The 20,644-nt window shown below is 44.0% G+C and overlaps 1 protein-coding gene across 1 annotated transcript in view; it reads left to right on the forward strand.

The window, feature by feature from the left end:
• The first annotated feature begins 586 nt into the window (after positions 1-586).
• LOC121570745 overlaps positions 587-20,644 on the forward strand; it is a 257,249-nt gene continuing 237,191 nt past the window's right edge. Inside the window, 2 exon segments of the mRNA XM_045221082.1 lie at positions 587-681; positions 797-1,097. Of these exon segments, the coding sequence (XP_045077017.1) occupies positions 639-681; positions 797-1,097 (344 nt within the window). The 5' untranslated portion in view covers positions 587-638.

The following is a 20,644-nucleotide window of genomic DNA, read 5'->3' on the forward strand; positions in this document are numbered from 1 at the left end:
ATCACACCAACTGAGTTATACTGCCTCTGGGTTCACATTCAGTAGCTACTACATGGCTTGGATGAAACCATTTTTTGCTTTCATACACACTGGTGGTTCGAGTCCATTCTATTCTACAGATGAACAGCCTGAAGAGTGAGGACACAGCAGTGTATTACTGTACACACAGTGCGAGAGAGTGGTGAGAGAGCTTTACAAAAAACACTTCCCCATTCGGCACAAGCAGCATCAAAACCCTCAGATTAATGTTGTAAAATGACAATGTTCACAAGCACAACCATGGAAATACATTTTGAAATGATCATCATTGTTCTCTTTTTTCAACATATTAGGATTACCAACAAAACAATTAAATATATATGTCGTCTGTGTCCATAATTGAGGCCTTTCTAACCATTCTAAAGAGTAAGTGTAGAGTCAAATTATCACAGCCCCCCCGCCATTTCCCACGAATATTGGCAGTTATTTTATACGTGTTTCACTATCTTATGCAAATATCACTTGTCACTCGACTCCTCTCACTCTCTCCACCTCTGTATTATATAAACAGTCTCTCATTGTATGTTCCATAGTTCGTCCCTCTGTATCCTGGAGAGTAGATAAGAGCAGCTCCCGCTAGTTCAGCTTCATCACAAACCATGTTCCCTGCATCTCTGCTGCTGCTACTGGCAGCTGCCTCCTGTGAGTCTCTCTGGATTTGGGGGAAAAGACACATTAATGAAAATGTAATTAGACTGATATAATTTGACACTATTTGGAGCTTGTAATTATCTCTTTCTTCCTTCTCTTCCCACAGGTGTTCACTGTGAAGAACTCACTCAGCCAGCCTCCATGACTGTCCAGCCAGGTCAACCACTGACCATCTCCTGTAAAGTCTCATACTCTGTATCTAGCTACTGGACAGCTTGGATCCGACAACCTGCAGGGAAAGGACTGGAGTGGATTGGGCAAATATATACTGTAAACACAATCTACAAGGATTCACTGAAAAACAAGTTCAGCCTCAGTTTAGACTCCACCAGCAATACTGTGACTATAACAGGACAGAACCTACAGACTGAAGACACAGCTGTGTATTATTGTGCCAGAGACTCACAGTGAAACAAACCAGGGCCAGACATGTACAAAAACTCACTCATCCTTTAAACAGTTGGAGTAATACCTATAAATCAGTAGGGGGCGGTATTAACCTTCTTACTGTAATAAAATAAAATGGAAAGACAAAGCAAAGAAAATAGCAATAAATTAATATATGCCTTACTTATGACTGGCGGTGCTGGAAATTAATATCTGAATTGTTTGCCAGTTATACTCCTTCCAGCCTGATAAGACTCCAGCACTTCATGGTATTCTAATTGATGTCTATTAAACATTAAATTAACTCATTCATGATCCATTCCATGTTTTAATCATTCATATGATAAAGGTGACCTCACCAATAGAGAACAATTAGGCCTAGGATCTGTATTATCAAAAAGATACAAAGAACAAATAACATGTTATAAATAAAAATATATACAACTAAAAACTGGAAACCATTAACATAGTACAGCTATGACCGGAAGTTACTTTTCGTAGCAGGTTAGGAGAGCATTTTAGCTAACCCTAACCTAACCTCAACCTATTTCTCCTAACATGCTACGTTATTTCTCCTAACCTGCTGCGTAAGTTCTCCTAACCTGCTTTGTAAGTTCTCCTAACCTGCTGCGTAAATTCTCCTAACCTGCTGCGTATATTCTCCTAACCTGCTGTGTAAGTTCTCCTAACCTGCTGCGTAAATTCTCCTAACCTGCTGCGTATATTCTCCTAACCTGCTGTGTAAGTTCTCCTAACCTGCTGCGTAAATTCTCCTAACCTGCTGCGTAAATCCTCCTAACCTGCTGCGAAAAAGTCACTTTCGGTTGTAGCTGTATGCCACCTAGTCAAAACCCATTAACACTTCTGGGTTATGATACCAAAACTATTGGCAGAGTGTAAAACTCATTGTATCACAGTCCTGCCTAACATTATCCTCCAGTAGAAGTCTGTCTTTTTACATGGACTACACAGAGTATTTATAGCTTCCACAGCTATTAAATACATTTGTTTCTACTGATATCCCCATTAATTTAATATGTCTGTCCTCTCCCAATGCAAATGCAAACTAGCCCTTGTTCCTTTCTCTCCCTCTCCCTCCTGCTTATATAAAAACCTCTATATATGAGTCCTAGTATGTCCTTCTGAGTCATGGAGAGTAGAGAAGAGCAGCTCCCACCAGTTCAGCTTCAACACAAACTTTGTTCCCTGCATCTCTACTGCTGGTCGCATTTGGATAAAAGCATCTGCTAAATGGCATATTATTATATTATACTGCTGCTGCTGCTGCTGGCAGCTGTTTCCTGTGAATCTCTCTGGATTTGGGGGGAAAGACAAAACAATTATTGTTAAAACTCTAATATGATTATATTTGTAATGAGTAACATTTTAAATGCTTTATCCACAGGTGTTCACTGTGAAGAACTCACTCAGCCAGCCTCCATGACTGTCCAGCCAGGTCAACCATTGATCATCTCCTGTGAGGTCTCATATACAGTAAATGATCAGGCTATTGGACAGCTTGGATTCGACAGCCTGCAGGGAAAGCACTGGAGTGAATTGGAAGCATATATACTGGAGACACATCCTAGGATTCACTGAAAAACAAGTTCAGCCTCACTTTAGACTCCTCTGACAAGATAGCAACTATACGGCCAGGCACCACAGGCAAATATTGTGATTTTGCTTCCATATGTCAATCTTCCGATTTTGGGATATTTTGCAACTATAACTTCCCATACGTTCATATAATGTACAAGTAAATCGGCAATAATGTATCATTTTATCACAACTCCGTCAACTTCACCTAGCATACATTTCGTTCTTGTTAGCATGTTTCATGTAGAACTTCAACCGCTAGTTTTAAAACGATATCATCGTTTCCAATGTATCATTCAAAAGCTTGTTTTCCAGAGCATATCGTTAGCTAGTCCATACATGGCTATGTCCTTTGTAGACACAGTGCTTCGTGTTGAAAGATGGCCCTTTCCGGCAACCTGATTGGTTAAAATGGCTCACGTGCCGCGCAGCGCTTCCTTGTTTGAAAATCCCTGTAAAGAGAGACAAAATAAGCAAATCTCAAAGAATATCCCTACAGTATGTGAATAAAAATAGGCGATCTCAGTTAGCCAATGCAAGAAAAGCAGTGAATGAAAGAAAAAAATAGCCTGATCAGCCGTTTGAGACAGTGGCATTACAGGTAGATGAGGAAAAGGAGATAGCCGGCAGCAGTGCGTCGAGACGCAAATTAGTTGAGATGAAGATGACAGCAAGCAGCGATCAACCAGACAGCAGCCAGACAGCCAACAGTGGCTTTTATTCCACATGTCACAATAAACCAACTTATACATTATTTGATTTGCCCTAAGTGTCTTAACACTAGACTGAAAATCACCATAGACCCCACCAACCAGGGATTCTGTAATTCTGTCATGATAGAATGTGCACACTGTGAAGGTGATCGTGATGCATTTAGGATGAGTGTTTACACTTCCTCCAGGCTGCAGGAGTGGTCCAGGAGAGATGTGGCATTTGATATAAATGTGAGGATGGTTCTTCTAGCCCATGAACGTTGACTTGATTATGCAGCTCTAAAGACAATAAGCAAAGTCCTAGGGATTCCTTCATTGTGTCTCAGCTCAAATCAGAGACATGACAGGAGAGTCACTGGTAAATAAAAATAGCCCATTATTGTCAGGTGACTTGCTGTGTATAAATAATATTTATTTCCTTGCTCCAGCAAATGCATTCAAAGTGAATAAACAGAGTGAGGACAACCTAACTGTACAATGAGACTGTCACACAGGCCTACAGTGTCATAGGGCTGTAGCCTACCTGTGATTACTGAGAAATTAGCTTTACATAAAGTAAATACATGCTGATATTTAGTCCTGCAGTTATGACTGTAATGTCGACAGACATAATAAGTACACCCCCCACTTTAGTTGCAGAGATTCAGAGAGGATGAAGAGTGCTGCAAAGCTAATTAGAAGAGCATACTTAGATATAGACCCAGACATAGCAGAGTTGCTCAAGGAGGATGAGGATGCCATCATAGACATTCATCTATCCTTTGATGGCACTTGGCACAAGAGAGGATTCACTTCCAAACGGGATAGGTGTGTGCATTGGTGCTGATACCAGTGAGCCCTAGAAAATGGTGAAGATCCACCCAGTCACAAAAACCATGGAGGCCGTGCATTTTTTAATAGAGAGGTTGCACAGGAAATTGTACTTGTATATCATAGGGTGTCAAATGCTAACCTCCTCAAAATAATGCAGCATATTCAAATAATGATTGACATATTTTCATTAAAAATGTTATGTTGATGAATTTATAAATACTATTTCATCCTTCCACAAGATACAGTCCCGACACAAATCTAGGGTTGCTACCCAAGCCGGCTGGTCGTTCGTTCTATCGGTTCAGTTGCCAGAGACACGACCCAGTCGTTCAGTCTTTTTGTTCTGTACCTATGGACGCGACTCAGTCGTTCGTTCTAAATGTTCCATTGCCATACTGGCTGGCAGCGTTCTTATCCCTTGCTTACTAGCTAGCCAACTACGGCTAACTTACAGTCACGTCAAAAAGTGCAGCCAGAAAATCAAAGTAGCTGCATTTACAATCACTTCATACTGAAGCTGGAAATACTGCAAACTAGCTGCACTTCGTTTTGTTTTACCTTTTTTCAATTGACATTTCTTTGTATATATCCATAAAAATGATGCCAGCTGATTCATGATTTTGACTGGATGAGAAACGCTGCCTGTCTGTCTCATCCCAACTCCCGATGTCACGGTCGTCTAGGAGCGAAGGAGACCAAGGCGCAGCGTGTGCAAGAAACATGACTTTAATAATTAAAGTTTCGAACTACAAACAAAAGACGACTCATGAAGTCCACGGTTACACTGACCGAAACGGAAACAAAAACCCACAACACCCAAAGGAAAACATACAGATAAATATGGCTCCCAATCAGAGATAACGAGCCGACAGCTGACACTCGTTACCTCCGATTGGGAGTCACATGACTACACAAGAACTAACCAAAACCACACACACCCAAATGAACACACCCTATTCCCAACATAACCAAAACAAAACCCAACAAAACGAATACACCCTGGCTCAAAATACAAGTCCCGGAGCCAGAGTGTGACAGTACCCCCCCCTAAAGGCGCGGACTGCGACCGCGCCTCAACTAGGGCTAACCAAGGGAGGGCTGGGTGGGCATACCTCTTCGGCGGTGGTTCTGGCTCTGGTCGTGGTCCCCACCCCACCATAGTCACTACCCGCTTTCGTAGCCTCCTCCAAATGACCACCCTCCAACTTAACCCCACCGGATTAATGGGCAGCACCGGACTAAGAGGCAGCACCGGACTAAGGGGCAGCACCGGACTAAGGGGCAGCACCAGGATAAGGGGCAGCACCAGGATAAGGGGCAGCACCAGGATAAGGGGCAGCACCGGGCTAAGGGGCAGCACCGGACTAAGGGGCAGCACCGGACTGAATGGCGGATCCTGGCTGGCTGGCTCTGGCGGATCCTGGCTGGCTGGCGGATCCTGGCTGGACGGCTCTGGCGGATCCCGGCTGGACGGCTCTGGCGGATCCCGGCTGGACGGCTCTGGCGGATCCTGGCTGTACGGCTCTGGCGGATCCTGGCTGGACGGCTCTGGCGGATCCTGGCTGGACGGCTCTGGCGGATCCTGGCTGGACGGCTCTGGCGGATCCTGGCCGGACGGCTCTGGCGGATCCTGGCCGGACGGCTCATGGCTGGCTGACGGATCTGGCTGCTCATGGCTGGCTGACGGATCTGGCTGCTCATGGCTGGCTGATGGATCTGGCTGATCCTGTCTGGCGGAAGGCTCTGGCTGATCCTGTCTGGCGGAAGGCTCTGGCTGATCCTGTCTGGCGGAAGGCTCTGGCTGATCCTGTCTGGCGGAAGGCTCTGGCTGATCCTGTCTGGCGGAAGGCTCTGGCTGATCCTGTCTGGCGGAAGGCTCTGTACAGACGGACAGTTCAGACGGCGTTGGGCAGACGGGCAGTTCAGGCGCCGTTGGGCAGACGGGCAGTTCAAGCGCCGTTGGGCAGACGGGCAGTTCAGGCGCCGTTGGGCAGACGGGCAGTTCAGGCGCCGTTGGGCAGACGGCAGACTCTGGCCGGCCGAGACGCACTATAGGCCTGGTGCGTGGTGCCGGAACTGGAGGTACCGGGCTGAGGACACGCATCTCAGGGCTAGTGCGGGGAGAAGGAACAGGGCATGCTGGACCCTGGGGACGCACATAAGGCCTAGTGCGTGCTGCCGGAACTGGTGGTCCCGGGCTGAGGACACGCATCTCAGGGCTAGTGCGGGGAGAAGGACTGGGCCTTACCAGGCTGACGACTCGCCCCCCTGGCTTGGTGCGAGTGGCAGGAACAGGCCGGGCCGGGCTGGCGACGCGCACCGTATCCCTGGTGCGAGTGGCATGAACAGGCCGGGTCAGGCTGGCGACGCGCACCGTATCCCTGGTGCGAGTGGCCGGAACAGGCCGGGCCGGGCTGGCGACGCGCACCGTATCCTTGGTGCGTGGAGCAGGAACAGACCGGGCAGGGCTGTCGACGCACACCGTATCCTTGGTGCGTGGAGCAGGAACAGGCCGGGCAGGGCTGTCGACGCACACCGTATCCTTGGTGCGTGGAGCAGGAACAGGCCGGGCCTGGCTGGCGACGCACACCGTAGGCTTCGTACGTGGAGCAGGAACAGGCCGGGCTGGGCTGGCGACGCACACCGTAGGCTTCGTACGTGGAGTAGGAACATGCCGGTCCGTACTGGGAACACACACCACTGGCCTTAACCGGGGATCAGGAACGGGCCGGACCGGACTGGTAACACACCTCAGTCTCTCACGCCGTGCCTCAACTACTTCCCTCCCTCTACTCGCCAATGGCTCCCGTAATCCGGTAGCCTTCTCTCCACGTCTCCCTGTGGCAGCCTCCTGCTGCCCAGCCGCCCAAGCCATGTGCCCCCCAAAAAACTTTTTGGGGTTGCCTCTCGTCCTTCCAACGATGGCCCTGCTGACGCGCGTTGCTCCTCTCTCGCCAGGGCCTTGATCCTCCCCCAAGGTCCCTTGCCCCCGAGCATGTCCTCCCAGGACCACGATTTGCCCACCTGGGCCATCGCCAGCCTCTCGATCTCCTTACCCGGCGCTTCCTCCCATGTCCAGCTGTCTTGCTCCTGGACACGCTGCTTGGTCCTTTTACGGTGGGTTTTTCTGTCACGGTCGTCTAGGAGCGAAGGAGACCAAGGCGCAGCGTGTGCAAGAAACATGACTTTAATAATTAAAGTTTCGAACTACAAACAAAAAGACGACTCATGAAGTCCACGGTTACACTGACCGAAACGGAAACAAAAACCCACAACACCCAAAGGAAAACATACAGATAAATATGGCTCCCAATCAGAGATAACGAGCCGACAGCTGACACTCGTTACCTCCGATTGGGAGTCACATGACTACACAAGAACTAACCAAAACCACACACACCCAAATGAACACACCCTATTCCCAACATAACCAAAACAAAACCCAACAAAACGAATACACCCTGGCTCAAAATACAAGTCCCGGAGCCAGAGTGTGACACCCGACACGTTCATTACTGTGTGACAGCTGGAGATCCAATTTGAATATTGAAACAATGTCTATACAAATCTCCGCTGTTGAAAACGAAAAGTTAGTCTAAAAGAAATGTAAGATAATGTCTAGATGCTTTTCATAGTGGAGGTTAAGTTTATAAATTGACTGGCTGGGCTGATGAGACAGTGGATTGCGCAGTCAGATGGAACAGAGAAAATAGGCATTTTAACATCATAGATTTAGCCGGTGGTAACTTGTGGAATAGACACCGGCTGGAATGTGGTTTTAACCAATCAGCATTCAGGATTAGACCCACTCGTATAACTTTGCTCAATATATAGCTCGAACCTTCTCCATAATATATTATATATTCACAAGTTCCAACCTCACAAGTTCCAAACGGTGGAACTTCTTATTAAGACAATATGATAAGTCCTTCACTATGCTTACCTCTACAGTATAACCCCTCCCTCCATCTCTCTATGTCAATGCAAACCACCCTCTGGTTCTTTCCCTACTTAAACATGGTCTGTCTGTCCTTAGAGGTCCTCAGTCCTGGAGAGTAGAGAAGAGCATTTCCCACCAGTTTAGCGTCAACAAAAACCATTGTTCCCTGCATCTCTGCAGCTGCTGGTAGCTGTTGTCTGCGAGTCTCTCTGGATTTGTAAAATGTTTATGGTGATTAAATTGGATCAGATAAGCTAAAGGGGAAGACATTTTGAGTGGATTGGTCATATTAGTGGTGGTACTACTTACTACTGCCATTCAGTACAGGGAAGATTGACCATCTCCAGTGAAGACTCCAGCAGTAAGCTGTCCCTACAGATGAACAACCTGAAGAGTGAGGCCATAGCACCACTTTCCCATTCAGCACAAGCAGCATCAATAACCTCAGATTAATGTTTTAGAAGGACAATGTTCACACAATGTCACAGTCATGGAAATGCATTTGACAAAATGACTTACATACTGTATAAGTAGAAACAAAAAAAAACATTAATTTGCAGACTAGACTACCAGAAAATGCAAGCACATATCCATATAATGATGTGTCCCATAGTGACAGTTTTTCTAAGAATTTACAAGTTCCATCTCTGTCATTAGTTGAAAGATGTATTAAGGACAGTATTCTTGTTTTCAGTGATATTCCCAATCTTTTCATACATGCTCTTCTTTCCCTATGCAAATTGCCAAGTTCCCTCTCTACCCCTACCTCCTTCTTATATAAAACAACCTCTCTATGTATGTTAGTCCCAGTACATCCCTCTGAGTACTGGACAATAGAGCAGCTCCCACCAGTTCAGCTTCTAACCATGTTCTCTGCATCTCTGCTGCTGCTGCTGCTGGCAGCTGCCTCCTGTGAGTCTCTCTGGATGTTGGTTGATAGACAGAATAATGAAAACTGGTTTTAATGAAACTAATAGACTTCCGTATGCCGTACATATTCATGTTTTCAATATGTTGCTCTGTCAATTTAACAGGTGTTCACTGTGAAGAACTCACTCAGCCAGCCTCTATGACTGTCCAGCCAGGTCAACCACTGACCATCTCCTGTAAGGTCTCATATTCAGTTACTAGCTATTATACAACTTGGATTCGACAACCTTCAGAGAAACCACTGGAGTGGATTGGTGATATTTCTTCAACAAGTGGAAGCACTCGTTACAAAGATTCACTGAAAAACAAGTTCAGCATCACCAGAGACACTTCTAGCGACACGTTGTTTTTAACAGGACAGAGTCTGCAGACTGAAGACACAGCTGTGTATTATTGTGCTCGATGACCACAGTGATACAAACCAGCATCAGACCTGTACTAAAACCCACCCTCTGGGTAGATCATGTTAAGGGATTCATAAACACAAAGATGTAGTGTACTTCTCACATTCAATGTTATATCCCTGAAAGTAGATAGCTGTATACATAGACAATTAGGAAATACAAGGATATTCTGTGTCCCTGTATTAAGAGCAACATGTTCACAAGCAGACACTGTAAGGAACCCATACTTATCACTGGTGACATACAGCATCGTCTATTGCATCATCTATTGTTATCATCTATTTCCATATTGGGGGGAAATGGAGACTAGCCTGCTAGTGCTTACACTCCTGTGTTGTGATGAAAACATATTGGCAAAATGTTTTTCTGTATAATGGAGTATTACAATCTGGGATTCCCTTCCATACCTTCCTCCTTTCACTATGATAATTGCACTATGCCCAGCTCCTCCCCTCTCTCCCTCTAGCTCGCCATTATATAAACAGTCTCTCTATGTACTATATGTTAGACCAAATACGCCCTAATTCTACAAGGGAAGAACTTCCAGACTGAAGACATAGCTGTGTATTATTGTGCTCGTCTCCCACAGTGATACAAACCAGCAGCAGACCTGTACTAAAACCAATTCTCTGGGGACACACTGTATGGAACATGGAAGCTGAAGACCGGAGATGTGACCTGCAGTTCCAATTTCACACTCTAGATTTAAATTAAGGATTTGCCCTGTATTGAAAAGCTTCCCACACATTTTTCAAGGGTTGATTCAGAGGACATGGTTTCCCTCTGGTACACTTCAGTAACAGATGGTACTGAAAATGTATTCACTCCAATAACTAACTAATCAATAATGTATCATTGCATATCTTCCACATGTCTGTGTTGTAAATGAGAGCGTGTCCCAGTAAAATAAAGATTAAGACATACAAAGAAAACATATTTCATAACAGAGCATCTCAATATTTGCCTGGTTACCTATCCACATCGCTCTGGCCAAACACCACGCCTACTAATGTTTCTTCTCCAAGAAGAATCTGGATTTGCTCTCCTCCCCCGATGCCTTCTCGAATGTAAACACATTCAAACCGTTCTGATTGGTTCCAGAAACCTATGGGTTGGGCCAGAGCCAGCCTACATGATGACGTGGTCAACTTTGATACTCTGATTGGTTCGATTTGTTAGAAACGATCCAATAGCTGATCAATTTGTTTTGTACAACACCCCTCATTTTGACGTCACAGAAACAACTTTTAGGATGGCAGATTCCAACTGAACTTATGTAGTGATTGATAGAGCAGCGTAATTAAATTCAGTCTGAGTCATCAGGCAATCTCAATATGGTCTACAAGGTGAACTGTGAGCATTTATAAAAGCCTCTTGTGATTGGTCCTCCCAGTGAGGAGGAGCTCATGCAAAACTCTCCAGTACTCCATCTTTATTAATATCTCTGTTGAAGGCTGTTTCTGCTGTGGACTGTCTCAACTACCTTTAGAGAACTACACAGATCACCATGTTTCCTACAACAGTAATACTCATACTGATAGTCTATCGAACAGGTGAGGATATTAACAATGTTTATCAAGGAAATGTATCCACACATCAGCTTTTACTTCAACATGATCTCTGCTTTCTATTTCCACAGGTGTTCATGGTCAGACATTGACTGAGTCTGGACCAGTGTTTAAAACCCCTGGAGAATCCAACAAACTGAGTTGTATTGCCTCTGGGTTCACATTCAGTAGCTACCATATGGCTTGGATAAAACAGGCTCCTGGGAAAGGATTTGAGTTTGTTGCCTTTATACACACTGGTGGATCGGGTCCATTGTATTCCCAGTCAGTCCAGGGTAGATTCACCATCTCCAGAGATGACTCCAGCAGTAAGCTGTACCTTCAGATGAACAGTCTGAAGAGTGAGGACACAGCAGTGTATTACTGTGCCCGGTACACACAGTAAGAGAGAGTGGTGGGAGAGCTGCACAAAAACCAGTTCCCCATTCAGCACAGATAACCAATTTTTTTCTTTCCGATGAATGGTTTAACAGCACAAGCTCAGCCATACTGAAAACACATACATACATACATACATACAGTATATGATTTATAATAGTAATGATTAGGTGGTGCTTATATTTGTCCTACTGTATTAGAAATGTGTTTTTGTCATATCCCACTCCCCCTGAGACACCCTCAGAGAGTGGGGTCACGGCCAGGATTACCAATAATGAGCACCCCCATGTCATTTGTGTCCCATGGAGAATGTTTAACCATTCTAAGGAGTTACTACATATCTCCCATATCTCCTATAAGTGTAGTGTCAAAAACGGACACATTATCACATAATTTCCCCCCATTTTGCACTGATATTCTCAGTCCTTTTACATTTACATGTACATTTACGTCATTTAGCAGACGCTCTTATCCAGAGCGACTTACAAATAGATGCATTCACCTTATAGCCAGTGGGATAACCACTTTACAATGTTTTTTATTTATTTATTTTTTGGGGGTGGTTTGGATTAAAGGGGGGGGGGGGGTTGAAGGATTACTTTATCCTATCCCAGGTATTTCTTAAAGAGGTGGGGTTTCAAATGTCTCCGGAAGGTGGTGAGTGACTCCGCTGTCCTGGCGTCGTGAGGGAGCTTGTTCCACCATTGGGGTGCCAGAGCAGCGAAGAGTTTTGACTGGGCTGAGCGGGAACTATGCTTCCGCAGAGGTAGGGGAGCCAGCAGGCCAGAGGTGGATGAACGCAGTGCCCTCGTTTGGGTGTAGGGACTGATCAGAGCCTGAAGGTACGGAGGTGCCGTTCCCCTCACAGCTCCGTAGGCAAGCACCATGGTCTTGTAGCAGATGCGAGCTTCAACTGGAAGCCAGTGGAGTGTGCGGAGGAGCGGGGTGACGTGAGAGAACTTGGGAAGGTTGAACACCAGACGGGCTGCGGCATTCTGGATGAGTTGTAGGGGTTTAATGGCACAGGCAGGGAGCCCAGCCAACAGCGAGTTGCAGTAATCCAGACGGGAGATGACAAGTGCCTGGATTAGGACCTGTGCCGCTTTCTGTGTAAGGCAGGGTTGTACTCTCCGAATGTTGTAGAGCATGAACCTACAGGATCGGGTCACCGCCTTGATGTTAGCGGAGAACGACAGGGTGTTGTACAGGGTCACGCCAAGGCTCTTCGCACTCTGGGAGGAGGACACAACGGAGTTGTCAACCGTGATGGCGAGATCATGGAACGGGCAGTCCTTCCCCGGGAGGAAGAGCAGCTCCGTCTTGCCGAGGTTCAGCTTGAGGTGGTGATCCGTCATCCATACTGATATGTCTGCCAGACATGCAGAGATGCGATTCGCCACCTGGTTATCAGAAGGGGGAAAGGAGAAGATTAGTTGTGTGTCATCAGCGTAGCAATGATAGGAGAGGCCATGTGAGGATATGACAGAGCCAAGTGACTTGGTGTATAGCGAGAATAGGAGAGGGCCTAGAACTGAGCCCTGGGGGACACCAGTGGTGAGAGCACGTGGTGCGGAGACAGCTTCTCGCCACGCCACTTAGTAGGAGCGACCGGTCAGGTAAGACGCAATCCAAGAGTGAGCCGCGCCGGAGATGCCCAGCTCGGAGAGGGTGAAGAGGAGGATCTGATGGTTCACAGTATCAAAGGCAGCAGACAGGTCTAGAAGGACAAGAGCAGAGGAGAGAGAGTTAGCTTTAGCAGTGCGGAGAGCCTCTGTGACACAGAGAAGAGCAGTCTCAGTTGAATGACCAGTCTTGAAACCTGACTGGTTTGGATTAAGAAGGTCATTCTGAGAGAGATAGCAAGAGAGTTGGCTAAAGGTGAGGTGCTTTTACACCTGACTGTCTTCATTATGCAAATGTATTCTTACCTCTCTCTCCCTGTCCCTCTCCCTCATATAAACAAGCTCTATGTGTGTGTCCTAGTACGTCCCTCTGAGTCCTGGAGAGTAGAGAAGAACAGCTCCCACCAGTACAGCTTCAATACAAACCATGTTCCCTGCATCGCTGCTGCAGCTACCTCCTGTGAGTCTCTCTGGATTTGGGGGAAAGAGAGCACAATAAGCGATGGATTTGGTTTTGTTAAAACTTGAATATGATTTTATTTGTAGTGAGTTACATTTTAAATGCTTTGTCCACTGGTGTTAACTGTGAAGAACTCACTCATCAAGCCTCTATGACTGTCCAGCCAGGTCAACCACTGACCATCTCCTGTAAGGTCTCATACTCTGTAGGAATATATTACACATCTTGGATTTGACAGCCTGCAGGGAAAGCACTGGAGTGGATTGGAAGCATATATACTAGAGACACATCCTACAAGTATTAGCTGAAAAACAATTTCAGCCTCACTTTAGACTCCTCTAACAGCATAGTGACTTTAACGTCATTTTTAAGGGGTAAAATGTACAAGCAGCTAAATAGGATGGTCACAGATTCTGATCAAATTTACTGAACATATCAATATAAACTGACTATGTAATCATGCATACATACTTAGAGTATGGAATAAACATATTTATAGTTACTTTTGTCATAATTATTATGCTTTAAGTCACAAAAACAGCATATTTTCCATCATTTTGGTCATGAAGTAATTATTAATGCATCCATAGAAACATCAGACTCCTGCACGTCCACCAACACTGGGAGCTAGAAACACCATAGAAACATCAGACTCCAGCACGTCCACCAACACTGGGAGCTAGAAACACCCTAGAAACATCAGACTCCTGCACGTCCACCAACACTGGGAGCTAGAAACACCATAGAAACATCAGTATGCTGCACGAGCTTGAGGAGGAGGAGGTGCACAAATCAACTGGGTCAGCAAGCATTTGTTTGTAATTATTATGCTTTAAGTCACACAGAAACAGCATATTTTCCATCATTTTGGTTAAACTGTATGAGAAGTAACTATTAATGCATCAATTTCATAGTCTAAGGGTTTATGTTTGATAATCCATTCCGTTCCACACAGGCCCTGCTCTCCTTTTATCAGTTGTGTCTGTTTCTCTCACACACCCCACCTCTCTCTCTTCCCCTCTGTGACCCTCACAGCTGAGTGGCACCATGCTTGATGAACTCCAAACTGTCACCTGAGCGATTCTGGGTCCCAGTTTAGCATCTCTGATGATTCAGATAGACAGACGGTTAAAGCAGTTAAGTAGCCCAGGGACTGCAGGGACTGTCCCTTAACACTTTCATGAATTCATTCTCACTTGTTTCTGCTGAGGATAAAACACTTTTTTGCATAAGCCAGCTGGTGGCTGGTTTCAATACAATGGTTCAACCACTTGAACACGATTTTAATTTGATTTGATTAAATGGTGAGATGGATCAAAGAATCAGACAATTGAATCACTATTTCATTGATATTATAGACCTTGTTAACAGTTATACTCATCACAGACAATTTTATTGACAGACCATATTCATGTTTTGTGTTTGTAATAAATATAACACACTTTTTAAGAATTGAATTAAACAATGACAACAGTCCTTATCTAAAATAACAAATTGTTTTATGTGGTTTCTCATAGCTGTCCTGGGCATCTCCCCCTATATACTTTAGTATGTCTTGATTATAATTGTTTATAGGGGAGAGAGTTTAAGAATGTGTTTTTATCAGGCGTGTCTATCAAAATGAGTGTTGGGCGCAGTAGTTCAAAGCTACCCAAGCATGACTTCTACCCCAGGATGCACCTGCACTCTGATAAAGACATTTCCCTTATATAGTATCTTGATTAACCCTAATAAATTATTACCAATATATCATTGTAAAAGTGCAGTAACACATTTAAAAACTGACTAGATTCACTATTGCTATCGAACTCATTCCAAATGGTATGTTTAACAGAGCAAATTAAATGTGACCATACTTTCATATGATAGGTAAGCTAATCAAAACGTTGCAGAGTGCCTATCCAACTGACAATCTCTTAGAAAAAAAGATAAATCATTGGAACCAAGATTTAAAAATAACAGATATTGGCAAAAGATGGAGGGAATGTTGGAACATAACTAACGAGATTACAGTTTACGCAAATTTGCACTTAATCCAGTATAAATTAATGTATAGAATGTATTATACAAGAGACAAAATTCACAAATTCTACAGCACAAGGGCAGAGCCATGTCTGAAGTGTAAAACTACTAATGACTCAATAATTTATGCCTTCTAGGAATGTTATAAAGTCCAAAGGTTATGGGCAGAGTTGGAAAGATGGCTCTCAGAAGTATTACAATGTAAACGTAATTTGTCTGTCTGCATATTTCAAGACATGGCACATGAGGGTGCAGTGAGATACCCGATTGGACAATACTTTTCTCATAAATCATCTTTTTTTTTAAACATGTACTTAAAAACTGGAAATCAACCAATCGTCCGTCGTTCACGCAATGGAAAGTTCAAATGCTTTACTATCTGAAAATTGAATTTGCGTGGGCGACGGAGAGAAACAAAATCATGCAGTTTGAGCCCATGTGGCAGAAAGTGATACGGGTCCTGGAGATAGGGGTTAGGACTAGTGGGTCTGGGCAGGTGTGATGTAGTGGATGTTTGTATGATGTTGTCATTTGTATGTGTATGTTTTGTATTGTTGATAAGAGATAGAATAAAATCTGGCCACATTTGAGGTTACTGTAACATGTCTTCTTATGTAATCATATAAACAGTGCATGTTCAAGATACTGTATCATGCATGAATAAATTGCAGGTCTGTGGAGATCTTAACAATTACTGTAATAACCTGTGCAAAATCTCCAACAGTATTGATCACTTGCACCATGTACTATTACTGTAATTTCAACTGCAATCCAGGTAATTTGGTATGATATTCTGTTCTGATATTAGAAGAAGCACAGATATCACATTAATCTGTTATATAATTAAACAAAGTATCTGACATTGTATTTCCATTTGAACTTTGCGGTGCTTTTGAATGGCTGAAAGCGCAGTGATATCCATTTGGGTGACAAGAAAACCAAAAATTGGACATTGTTTTTCCATTGGAATTCGGTTGTGCTTTTAGATGGTTGAAAGCATAGTGATTACACATCGGAAATTCAACTAACTTTTGGCTGTCTTTTTGAGTGGGTTGTAGTCTCATTGATCAAAGTCTCAACCAAATATTACCCAATTATCCATGTTGAAACGACGTAGTGTGCACAGTGGGTAGCCATCTAAGACAAGTAGTTTGGTGACAGTTGCTGACCATGTGACGTTGAAACAATGGGAACACATTTCAGGGTACAGTACATCAGGATGTGAATTGCAATGTTTTTTGTTATCTTGTTTTACGTGTTCAATACAAAATATAAACCTTTTTAAGGTATTTTCTGACCATTGAACAGATAGAGAGAGGTTGTGTCAAAGGGCAGCTGGCCGGATTCAAAACTATACCTAAATCGTATGAATTGTCTTCCATCCTGAAAAGATGACAGGCAAACTACACCTCCTCCTGGTTTTGATGGCCTCTGTAGTATGTACTCAATAATCTAGCAATTTATTGGAACAAAGTATTTTACGTATAGAGATAATGATAATATCCATTGAGTTAACATATTAGTGATCTATTGTCTTCATTCTCTTTTCTCTATTAGGGGTGTATGGTCAGAGTCTGGAGGCCATTCCCTCCAGTCCAGTCCTGAAAAAGCCTTCAGAACCTCTAAGCCTAACCTGTAAGGGATCTGGATTTACCTTTTGTAGCTACAACATGGCCTGGATACGTCAACCTGCAGGAAGAGCACTTGAATGGATAGGCATTATATGGAGTGATGGTAGTGGAACTGCATATGCAAAAAGTGTTGAAGGACGGATTGAAGTCACCAGAGACATATCTAACAGCATGGTGTATCTGAAGCTGTCTGGTCTGAGAACAGAGGACTGTGTATTACTGTGCAAGAGAGACACAGTGGTGTGAGTGAGTGGAGGATCTGTACAAAACCCCCTCATTGAATCTAACTGCCAGCAGAGTCAACAGAGGGCAGTAGAGCATCAGTACAACAGACTACAAACGGTACACATTCCCCTGAGAACCAAGCAACCAGTAAACCATCAACTGAACTACTATTAACATGAGCATTGCCCTATAGGCAAGAGTAAAAAGTTGATGAAAGTGTCACTCCACAATACATAGTGATAGATTAATTGACAATACAAAATGCACATTGTAGGCAATCAAATGGAAACATAGTACAGTATGTAATTTGGTATCAGCTATAATACATTATAAAACGGTTGTTTGGATCCTGAATGCTGATTGGATGAGCAGCGTTCCAAGACGTGCTGTGTTGGCCGTCACAGACATACAAATGCCTGCTGACAGTTCCACCTGAAAATGATCACTGCTCCTCCATAAGAATATCATGTTCATGTTTTTTTAATTTTAATTTTAGTTTATTTATTTTTTATTTCACCTTTATTTAACCAGGTAAGCCAGTTGAGAACAAGTTCTCATTTACAACTGCGACCTGGCCAAGATAAAGCAAAGCAGTGTCATTAAAAACAACAACACAGAGTTACATATGGGGTAAAAAAAACATAAGGTCATAAAATACAACAGAAAATATATATACAGTGTGTGCAAATGTAGCAAGTTATGGAGGTAAGGCAATAAATAGGCTATAGTGCAAAATAATTACAATTAGTATTAACACTGGAATGCTAGATGTGCAAGAGATTGTGTGCAAATAGAGATACTGGGGTGCAAAAGAGCAAAATAAATAACAATATAGGGATGAGGTAGTTGGGTGGGCTAATTTCAGATGGGCTGTGTACAGGTGCAGTGATCGGTAAGGTGCTCTGACAACTGATGCTTAAAGTTAGTGAGGGAGATAAGAGTCTCCAGCTTCAGAGATTTTTGCAATTCGTTCCAGTCATTGGCAGCAGAGAACTGGAAGGAATGGCGGCCAAAGGAGGTGTTGGCTTTGGGAATGACCAGTGAGATATACCTGCTGGAGCGCAGACTACGGGTGGGTGCTGCTATGGTGACCAATGAGCTAAGATAAGGCGGGGATTTGCCTAGCAGTGATTTATAGATGGCCTGGAGCCAGTGCGTTTGACGACAAACATGTAGTGAGGACCAGCCAACAAGAGCGTACAGGTCACAGTGGTGGGTAGTGTATGGGGCTTTGGAGACAAAACGGATGGCACTGTGATAGACTACTTCCAATTTGCTGAGTAGAGTGTTGGAGGCTATTTTGTAAATGACATCGCCGAAGTCAAGGATCGTTAGGATAGTCAGTTTTACGAGGGCATGTTTGGCAGCATGAGTGAAGGAGGCTTTGTTGCGAAATAGGAAGCCGATTCTAGATTTAACTTTGGATTGGAGATTCTTAATGTGAGTCTGGAAGGAGAGTTTACAGTCTAACCAGACACCTAGGTATTTGTAGTTGTCCACATACTCTAGGTCAGACCCGTCGAGAGTGGTGATTCTAGTCGGGTGGGCGGGTGCCAGCAGCGTTCGATTGAAGAGCATGCATTTAGTTTTACTAGTGTTTAAGAGCAGTTGGAGGCTACTGAAGGAGTGTTGTATGGCATTGAAGCTCGTTTGGAGGTTTGTTAACACAGTGTCCAATGAAGGGCCAGATGTATACAAAATGGTGTCGTCTGCGTAGAGGTGGATCTGAGAGTCACCAGCAGCAAGAGCGACATCATTGATATACACTGAGAAAAGAGTCGGCCCAAGAATTGAACCCTGTGGCACCCCCATAGAGACTGCCATAGGTCCAGACAACAAGCCCTCCGATTTCACACATTGAACTCTATCTGAGAAGTAGTTGGTGAACCAGGCGAGGCAGTCATTTGAGAAACCAAGGCTATTTAGTCTGCCAATAAGAATGCGGTGGTTGACAGAGTCGAAAGCCTTGGCCAGGTCGATGAAGACGGCTGCACAGTACTGTCTATTATCGATCGCGGTTATAATATCGTTTAGGACCTTGAGCGTGGCTGAAGTGCACCCATGACCAGCTCGGAAACCGGATTGCATAGCGGAGAAGGTACGGTGGGATTCGAAATGGTTGGTGATCTGTTTGTTAACTTGGCTTTCAAATACTTTCGAAAGGCAGGGCAGGATGGATATAGGTCTGTAACAGTTTGGATCTAGAGTGTTGCTGAATCATCTCTTGTATTTATCTCAACTTGCACATTATTTCCCCATGCTTCCAGCCTAACATTTAGTTTGGTATAGAGGGGGTTAATATAAGCCTATCTGTCTGCCTATCAGACCTCGGAAGATTTGTTTCACTTTTGAAATGCACATTCCCCTGTAGAGATAATTGTCACGTTCCCCTGCTCAGATGTTGCATGCATCAATCAATGGTTGCGTGCCACGTCATCGACTGTGTCATCGACTGACATATTTCCATAGAGATCCTATTAAATTACAAATTCCTAATTCTATGTAGATTGCTATAACATACAATGTGGTTAGCTGATAGGTAAAATACCTATCCAGGCGTTGTATGATTTGGTAGGCGTCAGCAACGCCTGGGTTATCGCTTCGGGCCGACCAACGCCATTTACCTGTGACTGTATTCAGCACATAGCACGGCCTCTTGTGCCTTTTGCTTAATTACATCATCTATACACATGTAAGCAGAAACAAAACAAAGTACAGGCTATGTGAGGTGTTGCATCTCATTAAGCTATGTTCATTCATGAGACAATGTATACATGTAAAATGGCCTCTATTTTGTATTATTAATTTAGCTTAACTACCCAATTGGAAACATGTCCTGTGAATATTACTGTACTGTTTTTGTCACCCATGCCTTTTATGTGTATAATTTTCAATACATGTTAACTGTTTCCTTGACAAATGGATGTCTATACAGTACACGCCATCTAAATGAACCCACAATTAAATGAAATCATGGTTATCAATATTTAGAAAATCATCATGTTCCTCACAGTTCCTCCAGTCCTTGAGTCAGTTACATGTGTGGTGAGTAGTGCCAGGAGGTTTTTCTGACTAAGTGACATGACCAGGATCATGTGATAAAGGACAACTCCTGGCCCTACTGACGAGCCATAAATTGACCTCTGACCTCAGTCATCAGCCCCTCCCCCATGACATCATGATGTAAATCCAGATCCCTCAGAGTTCATATATACTTATGTTCTGCTGCTGACTTCTTGTGTTGTTGTCTTGTGTGGAGCAGCTG

Source organism: Coregonus clupeaformis, chromosome 7, assembly GCF_020615455.1.
Source record: "Coregonus clupeaformis isolate EN_2021a chromosome 7, ASM2061545v1, whole genome shotgun sequence".
Lineage (NCBI taxonomy): Eukaryota > Metazoa > Chordata > Actinopteri > Salmoniformes > Salmonidae > Coregonus > Coregonus clupeaformis.